This window comes from Geotrypetes seraphini, chromosome 13 (genome assembly GCF_902459505.1).
Source record: "Geotrypetes seraphini chromosome 13, aGeoSer1.1, whole genome shotgun sequence".
Taxonomy (NCBI): Eukaryota; Metazoa; Chordata; class Amphibia; order Gymnophiona; family Dermophiidae; genus Geotrypetes; species Geotrypetes seraphini.
In genome coordinates this window covers 19,730,459-19,743,888 of record NC_047096.1, presented here as the reverse complement: position 1 = coordinate 19,743,888, position 13,430 = coordinate 19,730,459, and the positions used below count along the sequence as shown (strand labels likewise).

Sequence of the window (13,430 nt, the reverse complement as noted above, 5' to 3'; positions counted from 1 at the left end):
TACAAATTAATAAAAATTACAGAGTAAAGGAAGACAGACTTAAATGATAGTTACCTATATGACTAAAACATAATATAAAACAAAATTACACATACAAATTGAAACTTAAGGAAAACTGGGAATGAATTACAGTTTGATTATAAAGTAATACAATTAGGGTTAAGAACAATGGGGAAGGGAATAGCAAAAGTCAAAATGGTCAAGGTTAAAAAAGGAGCCATAAGCAATTCAATTAATTGTTGAATGCATCTTTAAAAAGAAGACTCTTTAATTTGCTCTTAAAATTTTCAAGGTTCTTTTCCTCTCTTAAATAAATTGGAAGGGCATTCCAAGATTGGGGAGCCATTACAGAAAAAATAGACTGCCGCCGCGTACTGATAATTTTAAGAGAGGGAATGACCAATAAATGTTGGTCGTTCGAACGCAAAAGTCTAGATGAGGTATATGGGATTAAAACTCTATAGATAAAAGCTGGGGTTTTAAATATCAGAGATTTAAAAGTGAGCAGGCATAGTTTATACATAATACGGTGAGCGACTGGAAGCCAATGAGCTTTTTTTAGCAAGGGAGAGACATGATCAAATTTTTTGGCTTTCGCAATAAGTTTGATTGAGGCATTCTGAATAAGTTGCAAACGTCTAATTTCTTTTTGCACCAGACCTTTGAAAAGAGCATTACAGTAGTCGATTTTAGATATAACCAGGGAATGAATTAGAATATTCAAAGATTTCGAGCATAGGAATTTAGATATTGAATGTATTTGACGGAGTCTATAGAAAGTTGCTTTGACAACATGACTGATATGGTCGTGATATGATAGTTTATTGTCAGAGATAATCCCGAGAATCTTGCCAGCCTCAAAGATGTGGTTGGAGCAGGTTTACATGCACTCTAGAGAATGACACGGTGGAGGTTTACCCGCAGCTACCGCGTTTAGCCGCGGGTAACCCGCCAAAACAGGGAATGAAAAATAGCAGCCTCTGCGGGGACGGGGACAAGGCCATTCACCGCCCCGTGGAGCGGTGAATGGTCTTGTCACCGCAGTGAGGCATCAAGGATTGCGCGGTCCCTGCAGCCCCCACCCGCACGCTGGCTCGATCGTTTAACCAGCTTCCTCTCTCTACCTCACCTTAGTTTGCCGGCTTTCTTTTTTGGCGACCGGCACGCTTTCAAAGAGCCGCGCATGCGCGGCTGCTCAGTATTCAATCTTCTGCTCTGACCCAACCGAAAACAGGAAGTTTCAGCAGAGCAGAAGATTGAACTTTGAGCAGCCGCGCATGCGCAGCTCTTTGAAAGCGTGCCAGTTGCCGAAAAAGAAAGCTGGCAAACTAAGGTGAGGTGAAGAGAGGAAGCTGGTTAAACGATCGAGCCGGCGTGCGGGTAAAGTAGTATATTAGTTGTGTTGATAAAAATTTATAAACAAAGCCCTGCCAGCTGAACATCTCTTTCTCTAGTTCAGCAGCCAGAACTTTGATTTATAAGAAAAGAATAAGCTAAATATTGCAGTACTAAGGCTTTTATGGATGCTTCGGGGACGGTGACGGGGCGGTGAATGGGAGGGCAGGGGCGGTGAAAGGGATGGCGGTGACGGTGACGGGGCGGTGAAGGGAACAGCGGTGACAGGGTGGTGCAGAGAATGGTGGGCCAGGGACGGTGCAGTGACGGGGACAGATTTTTTCCCCCTGTCATTCTCTAATGCACTCCACTGCTCAGTTTCTATTCAGTGGCACGGTGACTGTGGGCAGGACTCTCAAGACTAACCGACAGGAAGTACTAGGTCACAACGCCAGCAGTTACTTAGACAGGTGGGCCTGCTGCAGGAAGTGGGTGGGGGGAGTTTGTTGCTTCTGGGAAACGAAGAGAGGAAGGCGGCAGAGGGCAAGTGCTAAAAAAATTCTCCCACTTAAGCTTTCTCCCTCGGCAGCTCCGCAGATAATACATCTCATTTCTTCTGTGCACAGATAGTGCGCCTGGACCGGAGCATGGAGCAAATAGTCTTCCCTGTTCCTAACATCTGCGAGTTCCTCACCGAGGAGACCAAGCACCGTGTCTTCACCACCACCGAGCAGGACGAGCAGGGCAGCAAAGTCAGTGACTTCTTCGATCAGTCGTCCTTCCTGCACAATGAGATGGAGTGGCAACGGAAGCTGCGCAGTAAGAGCTGACGGTGTGCGCCCGCCTTACCCTCCATGACCCTGTGGATAGAGTCTCCTTCCATGGGTTGCGCAGGAGGTGGAAAGGCTGTAGAACTAAGTCGAACTAGCACGAATGGAGAGCTTTAGCTGATCCACTAATACTAACGCTGTCCTCCTGCTTTTCTTTACGCCCCAAAGGTATGCCTCTGATGTACTGGTTCTCTCGGAGGATGACGCTGTGGGGAACTATCTCTTTTAACCTGGCTGTCTTCATCAACCTCATCATTGCTTTCTTCTACCCCTATCTTGAGGCTACCTCAATGGGTAAGTGCGCCAAAGAAATTTCTCTGGAAATAGGACCAGCAGCATCCCTGCCTCCCCCAATCGCTGAGCAAATAATAATAATAAATAATAACTTTATTCTTGTATACCGCCATACCCAGTGAGTTCTAGGCGGTTCACATTAATTAAACATGGTTACATGCAGTTAAGTATTAATTGAACAGATTTACATTAATTAAACATAGTTACATGCATAGTTACATGCGGTTCACATTAATTAAACATAGTTACATGCAGTTAAGTATTAATTGAACGGATTTGCATAGAGTTAAGTGTTAAATTGAACAGGGATGCAGGCAACGGAGTAGATGAAATTGAGGAGTAGGATAGGGTGGATCGGGGGGTGGGGCGAGATAAAAAAAGGGGGGGAGGGTGGGGTTCTTTGAGGAGGGGGCAAATTAGGTATCGTGGCGTTGGAAGAGGTGTGCTTTGAGTAATTTTCTAAAGCTGAGGTAGGTTGGAGCCTCGAGGATTAATTGGGCTATCCATGGGTTTAGTTTGGCGGCCTGGAAGGCGAGGGTTTTGTCGAGGCGCCTACGTTGAGCAGTCTCTCCTTATAGAGCCTTACCTCTGTGGAGAAATTTAAAAGGCAATTTTGTAAGCTGGTGGCTGCATGTAGACATAATAGTAACGCTGACACACGTGATTGGTAGTAACGCACCAGTTATTAAGCACTGGGCGCTCTTCTATAAAGAATGCGCTTAAACTGCATAGTACACAACTTGCAGGGGGGCATAGGTGTGGACGGAGCAACGGCGTGTCGCCAAGTGCCGTGCCACTTATAGAACACTTTCAGTTGCGCATGTCGCACGGTGCTCGGTCTCCTCAGCGTTGGTGCATCCACTTATACCCGTCATTGACCTGCCATAAGCGGGCGCGCTGAACTGCAGACATGCCGGTGCGACTTTGCATTAGTGCTCTATAATGGCTTAGGCGCTAAATCCCTGATTATATAAAAAACGCTTACAGTTAGGCGCCTTCGTTGGCATGCATGGCCGATCCGGGTTCCTAACTTAATTATTCAACTAGGCTTAGGCCCTCTCTTACAAAGGTGCGCTAAGCGTTTTACCGCACGCTAAATCAACACGTCCGCTAACGCATCCGTAGGATAACATACACACGTTAGCGTTTAGCGTGTGATTAATGCACGCTAATATTTACCGTGCGCTAAAAAGCATAGCGCACCTTTGTAAAAGAGGGGGTAAATGGGCACCATTAATTGATAATTGCAATTAAAAGTGATTTAAAAACAATTAATTAGATGGTAGGTGCTTAATTTGGTAGGCACCTACAGTTTCCAGGTAGACACCTAGACGGAGGTGCCTACCAGAGTGTAGGTGTGGTTAAGGGGCGGATCTTGGGCATGGTTTGCACGTAGGTGCCTAAATTGGACTTAGGTATCGGTATTTAGGCCAAAATAGGGGGCGCCTAAGGTTTTGACACCTATCGGCATCTAAGTCAATGTAGGCATGGCTAGATGCAATTCTAGAAATGATGCCTAACTCAAGATTGACAGCCACTATGCCCTGCGTTGCTCAACACCTATGTTTTAGGTGCTGTTTATAGAATCAGGGCCTATGTGCGTCTCTTCATAGTACCTAAAATTGATGCCAGCCTATAGAATTTATCCCTTCCTTTCAGCTCCTTGAAAAGTCATGAGGACGAGGTCCAGGTCGCCAAAGTCGATGGAGACTCAGTGGGTACCTCTAACCCGCAATCTTTGCACCGGCTTTCGCTTAGATCAGGGGTGTCAAAGTCCCTCCTCAAGGGCCGCTATCCAGTCGGGTTTTCAGGATTTCCCCAATGAATACGCATGAGATCTATTTGCGTGCACTGCTTTCATGGTATGCTAATAGATCTCGTGCGTATTCATTGGGGAAATCCTGAAAACCCGACTGGATTGCGGCCCTCGAGGAGGGACTTTGACACCCCTGGCTTAGATGATTGTCCTGGGTGCAAAGTGTGTGCGGTGACGTGCACTACTGTATATCCGATAGCTTTCTGTCTTTATAGATGTATTTAGTTTTTTGTGTGCCATATTTGCAATCTAAATGTACAGTACAACTCCCTTATATCAGGATAGCACACTCCTTGGACAACAGGAAGTTTCCTTTTTAATGATGCTTTTATCTCTCTTTATTTTACATTTCTTTTTTTTTTTTCTTCATGTTTGTCTTCCCTCCTAATGTTTTTACCTTAATATATTAAATTTAACATTGATTGTAACCACTAAATAATTTCCCTGTTGTTTTGATATTGTATTTACAAACTATTTAATTTAAATGATTTAATCTCTGTATAAGAATGTCCATATCTTTTTTTTTTTTAAATTCAATAAGATATACTGTATGTCTATGTAATATGTTATACTCATGTGTCTAATAATAACCACTTAATAATATACTCTGTATCACACTGAGGCCTCAGATTCGGAGCATACGAATTTTGTTCGGAGCATACGTTTTTTGTTAAAAACCACTTGGGTTTGGTTATTTAGTATGTAATATGTTACCCATATTTTAGATATTTTTAACAATTTGTACATCGCCTAGAATGTAGAATAGGCGATTAATCAAACTATATAATAAACTTGGAAACTTGGAAGGAAAAAGCCTCAGAAACCTTAGTTGAGAAAAGTGTGAGAAGTGTGTCAGTCACTGGATGAATATTTTAATTACGTATTTGTTCAGTTTTTGGTTAATTCTGTTCTCTAAAGAATGTGTTATCCTGATATAAGAGAGTTGTATGTTTAGATTTTGATCATCCTTATGAACTTTGGCGTGTTTGTCTGTTTACAATCTAATCCATTCTCTTGCCAAACAGTTTTGCCAAGCGGTTGTTCAAACAGGTAGATGGTATTTTATCTCAACAGTGAACCATTTTTCAGGAAAAGGACGCATGCAGATTTGAAAATGCAATGCTACGTACCTACTTATCCCCTTCCTCCTTAAACACAGTCTGGGGTGCCTTTCCCAGGCTGGCTACAAGTTCATGTGTGGGCTGTTAACTCCAAGTTTATTTAAAACTTCTTATACCGCTTAATCAAATTTCTAAGCGGTGTAAAATTAAAATAAAATTCAATACAACAGTTATTAACAGGGATTAAAACATGATTGTACATATCATAAGAGGGGGTAATTAATACTATGAGGACTTACAGCACAGACAATCTAAAACCTTTTTGGACATCATCCTTTGCAATGGCAGCAGCCCCCTGAAGAATTCACTATTGGGTATTTTGAGAGATTACCTTTAGGAAACGTGCTTCACATTCAACCCTCTCCAGTTCAAAGATTTTTATTGATTTTAATAAAATACAATAAATGTTAACAAGGCAAGATACAGAGAAGTTGTACAAAGCAAAGAATCATAAAATATTATCTATGCAATACAACAAGCTGACCCCTGCCTATCTAAAAAACAGAGTGTCAGCACAGAGAAACACCGGAGTTATACCCCCGTATAAATATGGAGAGCGAGCCATGATATAATACATAAGTTCTGTTGTAGACATCTATATCCTAGCGCAATAACTGAATGCCTTCAGTCTGTATTGCAATAAGAGTTGACCGGACTCATAGACTTGTGCCTTTCCGCTATGACACTTTCATATTTTAATGTAAGGCATAACGTATTCCACCAATTAATATAATTCACCTTAGATAGGTCTTTACCGATGCTGCCTTTGCATCCTCCCCCATTATAATTAATATTTTCTCTGTGCGTATCTTTATCTAGGAGTCCTGGACTCCCCCCTGACCACCTTGTTCTTCTGGATCCTGATCTGTTTCTCCGTCATGTCCCTCTTCACGCGGCGCTATGGCCTCAGACCTCTCATTGTGGCGTTGATTCTGCGCTCCATATATTACCTGGGCATCGGGCCTACACTCAACCTGCTGGGAGCACTCAATGTAAGTCACTGCGGATCAGAACAGCAAGCTGTTGCTCTGGAAATGATAGTCCCAGGTCAGGATATTTTATGCGTGCAGAGTTAATTGGAAGACCTTCCTTTTAGCCAGTGGTTCCCAGTCCTGTCCTGGAGGACCGCCAGCCAGTCGGCTTTTTGTGATAACCTTAATGAATATGCACGAGAGAGATTTGAATATAATGGAGGTGACAGGCATGCAAATCTGCTCCATGTATATTCATGAGGGCTATCCCGAAGACCTGACCGGCTGGTGGTCCTCCAGGACAGGGCTGGGAACCACTGCTTTATGCTTACTGGATACTCTTCTAAATGTATCCACGTTGCAGAGGCTGAAAGGTGCAGAAAACTGACACAGGGTTTAAAAACCAGTGTACTTAAGTATTAGAGGATGGGCATTTCTAGAGCTGTGCCGACATATTTGCAATCTCTTTACTACCGTCCTAGACAAAGAATTTCAGCTTCCAGAACAATCTAAACTCCTCTCACGGGGGTCAATTTCACTTTTTTTTTAAAAAGTGATCCAAAATGAATGAATGGTTGCAGCTAACATGTGTAATCAAACCCCAGATTGCCCGTTGAAACCATCTGCAGCTCCCCCTTTCTACCTCTGTTGCATCTCTCCCCTCCATCCCATCTCCACTAATTCTTCCTCTCTCCTCTTCTCTCTCCCCCCCCCCATGTGCAGCAGTTTTTCATCCCTGCTATTCCCTTGTGCATCACCTCCTGACCAATCTCCCCCCCCCTTTTGGGCCTCCTAAAGTAGCAGCAGTGGTGGTGGTGACTGGCTTGGCAAAGGCAGCGCGGTGAAAAGGCTTCTCACAGCCTGCCTGCCAGGGCTTCCCTCTGCTGTGTCATCAGTGATGTCATCAGTGACATGGCAGAGGGAAGGCCCCGGCAGGGCAGGCCAGGAGAAGCCTGTGCACCACACTGTGTCTGCCAAGTGGCAAGTCACCGCCAGCGCTGCTGCTACTTTAGGAGGCCCGGAGGTATGTCAGGAGCCAGGGCTCACTGAATCAGTGAGTTCAATTTTTTTTAGAAAGTGAATCGATTCAAATCAATTCACTGAGGTGAATTGGGCAACACTACTCTTCAGCTCTCTTGCACATGCACTTATAAAGGTGACTGAGGAAGAGCTCAGAATTAGATAATGGTAATATTGTAAATTTACCTCTGAAAGAAAATCCTTCTCACGGTTCTCTCGATCACAATTACAGGCTGGTCTGTTATTAATACCCTCTCTTTCTTTACCTCTCTCTCAGCTGACCAATAAGATTGTGTTTGTGGTGAGCTTTGTGGGGAACCGAGGCACATTCATCCGGGGGTATAAGGCTATGATTATGGACATGGAGTTCCTGTACCACGTTGCCTACATCCTCACCAGTGTCCTGGGAGTCTTTGTGCACGAGCTGTTCTACAGCATCCTGGTGAGTGCTACACCAAGAAAGAGGTGCCACACTCTCACTCAAGCTTAGGGGTCACATTATCATACTCAGGTGTAAAGTGGCATCACCTCTTCTCTGAGGCCTGACACATCCTCCTCCTCAGTTATAGGCTGCTGTGCCTCTGACCTCAGGTGTCACACCCTCAGCCATAGGCTGCCGCGTGTCTGACCTCAGTTGTCACACCCTCAGCCATAGGTTGCCGCGTGTCTGACCTCAGGTGTCACATGCTCAGGCATACATGCCTCAAATAAGCTCTGGTAATTTTCATGGGTTTTATTTCTTTTGGAATATGTTTTACCAAGAAAATCTCAGGACTTTCCATGTTCAATAGCGGAAATCTTACTGATGGGAATTTTGTGGTTAAAGAAGTTTGAAAATCGCTGGGCATTCATTGTGTGAGACTGAAGAGGCTGTTACGATTAGTGCAAGGGATGAGCTAAAGGGGTTGATTGCATTATACTTTGGGTTTCTGATTTTCTGTTTTAATTGAAAACACAATACACCCCAATGCAAGAAATAACCCTAATACCACCAGATCCTCCCACAAATTAAAACTATCCTTCCCCTCGCTAAAAGGCATTTCCCACACAGGAAAGCTAGGGACCTCCCTCCACTTCAAAATCACTGAGCTCTGGAACAACCTTACCTCCCCTCTTCGGAACTTGAGCTCTCTCCAAGTTTTCCACAAACACCTGAAAACCTGGCTTTTCTCAAAAAATGTAAGTCTCCCTCCAACTTAGGAATCAAGGAAACTCTTATAGCTTGGCATCCCAAGTCCTGTAAATTTTCTTCACACTTCTACCTCTAACTCTCTGTTGTAGTTCTTTCCTATTTCTCCTACTGTAAACCGCGTCGAGCTCTACGAACGTGGAGATGATGCGGTATATAAACCTAAGGATTAGATTAGAAATAAATAGGTGCTTATTGGATAAACACCAGAAAACTACCTCTTCCCCCAATGCTCTCTCACTTCACCCCTTGCCTGGCTTGGATCTTCCAGTCTCTGGTTAATATTCAACCATCAACATTTATTTATTTAATTCATTTTCTTTCCCATTCTCTCCCAATGAGCTCAGAACGGGTTATAGATTAACATATACAGTGTGTGTGGGGGGGGGGGGGGTAGGGGAGGGAGAGGTAATTGAAAAATTGATATTAATTCTTCGTATCAATGTAATAAAGTTGTCTTGTATTATTAATAATTGATAGAAGGGTGGGTGGGTAAAGTTATGGTTCTATATACTAATTGTGTAAAATGGTGTAATCGCTAATATTTTTCTGTATTCAATCACATGTACTACACTGTTGTAGTTTATAAAATAATAAAATTTTTACAAAAAAAAAAATATACAGTATAATATACAGTTAACGGGTTACGATCTTCATAGTTACAATACACAATTCAATCCTAACTCAACATAGATATATATATTCAGTGGGTTTGGTTTTGTGTTTTTTTAATACAGCTGAATTATGCACAGATATTCGGTGTCTGCCCTTTTTCTGGATAATAGCACTTAATACCTGGGTGCCTGGTGGTCCGCCAGAGTTACCTGGAAATTACCAGTATTTAGTAATGAGACCTGGATCATTACCCAGTTAACTCAGGAGAGTCTGTTTGCTGTCCTGAGTTAACTGGCTAGAACCAGGTGTCACCACTGAATATTGGTGATGCCGTGATAACTCCTGGCTCTAACCGGAGGGTTTCGGCAGTGATGGCTAATATTCAACGGCACTCACTGGTTAAGTGTCATTGAATATTTCCATGTGGGCTGGCCAGCATGATTGAACCGGGCATTGCTGCTTAATATCCCCTCTGCAGTGATGGTTCTCTCTGGGCAGAGCTGAAGTGGTTCTGTAAGTTATGTGGGCACCAGCTGTATTCAGTGTCGGTGCCCAATTAACTAGCCAGGCTAGTAGGTCCCTTTAATTAGAAGTCCTATGATTGTTGCTGTTGTCCGTGTCTCGTTGTGTCTGGGTAGGGTAGAACCCACGTTTCAGCCGTCATGTTGTGGCTGAAATATCAGTTCTACCTACTCAGACGCGTTGAGACCCAAACGAGAGCAACAATCATGACACCAACTGTGGAAGCCTAAGAGAACATAGCAGTCCTATTTTTGTCTGGTGAGCTATGTGAGATCAGAAACCCTCATTCTAATGAAGGAAGATGCCCAGAAGATGATGAGGTGATGACCACACCAGAGAAATTCTCCTGGACTCCTCCTTCCAGCTTCCACAGCAGTAGACGATGAAGGTTGAGGAGGTGTTATAAACTGGTGTGTTCTCCCCTCAAGTCTCTTCTCTTTCCACCTTTTAGTTGTTCGATCTGATCTATCGGGAAGAGACGTTGTTCAATGTGATCAAAAGCGTGACTCGTAATGGACGCTCCATCCTACTGACCGCCCTTCTGGCCCTCATCCTTGTCTACCTCTTTTCCATTGTGGGATTCCTCTTCCTGAAAGATGACTTCATCATGGAAGTGGACCACCTGCCCGAGGCCAGCACAAAAGGTTCTTGCTTGCATTTATATGCCTACACCAGGGACCTGGTGGATTTGTGGACACCAAGATTTTCTGTTCTAGCATTAGTCTTAATTTTCAAAAGGATTTATGTGGATAAATGGGACTTTTGCAGAATACCCTTCAAAGCCCCAGCCCCATGCAAGGAAAGAATCCACTGTCTGCAACATATGTGCTTTCTCCAATGGGGAAAAGAGGCAGTGCTGAGAGCAGGATAAGGGTGGGAACAGCAAAGTCATTTTGAAATACCTACAAAGTCTATGGGATAAAGAAAGTAGTGGCACTGACCCGCTGTGAGATTTTCAGAAGGAAACTCCACAGAAACCTTGAAACTTGACTTGAAGTGTTATAAGAAAGAATTGCCGCTGCTGGGTCAGACCAGTGGTCCATCGTGCTCAGCAGTCCGCTCACGTGACGGCCCTCTGGTCAATGACCAGCGCCCTAACTGAGACCCTGGGGGTGAAAGTATACACATTGTGGCACCCCGTAGTTACTTTTACCTGTGTACAGTGAGGGCAGTAATCACAAAGACCATTGCCATGGGTAAAAAAGTATTGTAACTGTGAGAAAGGTTTTCTGTTTTGCCCTCATAAATTGGAAACTCTTAAACGTCAATTTGCTCTGATGTGTTAACTGCCCGCAGCGGGTGTCATGGTGGTACTAACCGTCTCCTGTGTCTTGTGCAGGTACACTGGGCATGGCGCAGACTGTAGGTGGGGCTGCATTTGTCGACTCGTGCAGCGGGGACAGCTGCGGCTCTGACGTCACTGCATTGGAGTCCCCAGAAGGTATTCAAGGGGGGGGAGGGGAAAGAATGGGGAGCGAATCAGCCCAGTTCCCAGGGAACATCCATCCAATCGAGTGGGAACCTCCTTGGGGTAGAAATCTCTCATATATATTTATTGTGGATATCCAGAAAACTCAACTTGATGGGTGTGCTGTGAGATCTGGATTGAGAACCACTGTACTAGAGTGTGGTGTATGAGTTATCTACTGACAGTGAAAAGAAGGTTCATTTGTTGTTATTTCACAGCAAGTCGACTGGGTTGATATCACCAGATTCAGTGAGTTAAGAATAAGAGGACGTATCTTTTCATCTGAGTGCCAGAGAGGAGGCTTGTTGGTATGCGTATGATTAATGAAGTCCTTAAGCCAGGGGTGTCCAATGTTGGTCCTCGAGGGCCGCAGTCCAGTCGGGTTTTCAGGATTTCCCCAATGAATATGTATGAGATCTATTAGCATACAATGAAAGCAGTGCATGCAAATAGATCTCATGCATATTCATTGGGGAAATCCTGAAAACCCGACTGGATTGCGGCCCTCGAGGACCGACATTGGACACCCCTGCCTTAAGCTTATAATTTTATAGTGAATAGAAAACGCAGAAGTAAATTACCTAAACAAGGCAGTTTTCAGAAAGCAGCCTATGGGAACATATATGCAAAGAAAAGCCCAGTTCAGGAACGAGGCCAGGGCCAGCCCTGTCACTAGTTAGAGAAGGAATCTTCCTAGGGTGGCAGAGTAGCAGGGACAAGACTGCCCTAGGCTGCGGAATCAGGCTGCAAAGAGGAATCTGTGCAGCTATCGGGTATCCTTTAAACAGGAAGTGACATGGTGGCAATAAAGACTGTGTCTGAATTCAAGAAAGCATGGGACAGGCATGTGGGGTCTCTAAGGGTGAGGAGGAGATAGTGGATGGGCAGACTGGATAGGCCATTTGGCCTTTATCTACCCCGTGGCGTAGTAAAGGGGGAGGCGGTCCACCCTGGGCATCTTCCTGGTGAGGGCGCCGCCACCAATCCTCCTCTGTATCTCCCACCCCCACCCCGCACCTACCCCCACCACACATGTGCCTTCCCTTCCCCCCCATACCTCTATCTCTTCACTGGTGTTGGCAGCAACTCCAACCTGTTGCTTGCGCCACATCGGCTCTGCCTCTGACGTCACTTCCAGGTCCTGCGCCTAGGAAGTGACATCAGAGAGAGAGGCGATGCTGAAGTTAAAAAAGTTTCAGGGTAGGAAATGGGTTCACATGTGCAGCCGGGGGGGAGGGGGGTGGGGGGGGTGAGGAACGGGGCAGGGGTACCACCACCCTGAGCGCTTCTCACCCTCGCTACGCCACTGTATCTACCATCATGTTTCTATAACCATAAAGTTCTATGACATCACAATGCAGGTGTAACCTTAGCCAATAGGGAGAGGAGGAGATGGTAAATGCTATGGATGGGCCCTTTGGCCATTATCTGCCTTCATGTTTCTATAAAAAAAATAATAAATACAAGCTGAATATATATAGTTCACTTCACACAAAGTCTATTCAGAGAAACCCCCACTGTACCTGAGGTAATTAGAGACAGCTTCCTATCACTTAACGGAGAAAAGACCTCAGTTCTTTCCAGGGATAATAGTCGCCTGGAAAAACTCTATGTTAGCTGTGCTCTGCCATACAGCTACATAGGAAAAACATCCTTGGTCTACAAAAACTCCGTGTATTAATCAAAAGTTCATATATTTTAACTGATATTTCATCAAAACGTTCAATAGCAATTCATAGGAAAACTTATCTTCGAAAGCACTTCAAAAGTTTTCCTATGAATCTGCCACTTGGACGCTCAGTCTTCCGATTTCCTAAGGTCCGCCTGCAATTTTTCACAATCTGCATATGTTTTAACAACTTTGAACAGTTTAGTGTCATCTGCAAATTTAATCACCTCACTCGTTGTTCCAATTTCCAGCTCATTTATAAATAAGTTAAATAGTACAGATACCTGTGATACTCCACTGTTTACTCTCCTCCATTGAGAAAAATGACCATTTAACCCTACCCTCTGTTTTCTATCCAAAAACCAATTCCTAATCCACAACTGAACTTTGCCACCTATCCCATGACTCTTTCATTTTGTCAGGAGCCTCTCATGAGGAACTTTGTCACGAGCTTTCTAAAAATCTAGATACATTTCATCAGCCGGCTTCACCTTTATCCTTCAAAGAAGTCAAGCAAATTGGTGAGGCAAGATCTCCCTTGGCAGAACCCTTGCTGACTGTCTCATTAAATTGTGTTTGT

The 13,430-nt window shown here is 44.2% G+C and overlaps 1 protein-coding gene across 3 annotated transcripts in view; it reads left to right on the top strand.

Annotated features, from left to right (window-relative positions):
* ITPR3 (inositol 1,4,5-trisphosphate receptor type 3) overlaps positions 1-13,430 on the top strand; it is a 213,002-nt gene that overhangs the window by 182,322 nt on the left and 17,250 nt on the right. For all 3 annotated transcript variants that reach the window (XM_033917436.1, XM_033917437.1, XM_033917435.1), the window contains 6 exons: positions 1,962-2,154; positions 2,334-2,459; positions 6,216-6,388; positions 7,665-7,829; positions 10,165-10,357; positions 11,053-11,154. In XM_033917436.1, the coding sequence (XP_033773327.1) occupies positions 1,962-2,154; positions 2,334-2,459; positions 6,216-6,388; positions 7,665-7,829; positions 10,165-10,357; positions 11,053-11,154 (952 nt within the window). The remainder of the gene's footprint in view (positions 1-1,961; positions 2,155-2,333; positions 2,460-6,215; positions 6,389-7,664; positions 7,830-10,164; positions 10,358-11,052; positions 11,155-13,430) is intronic.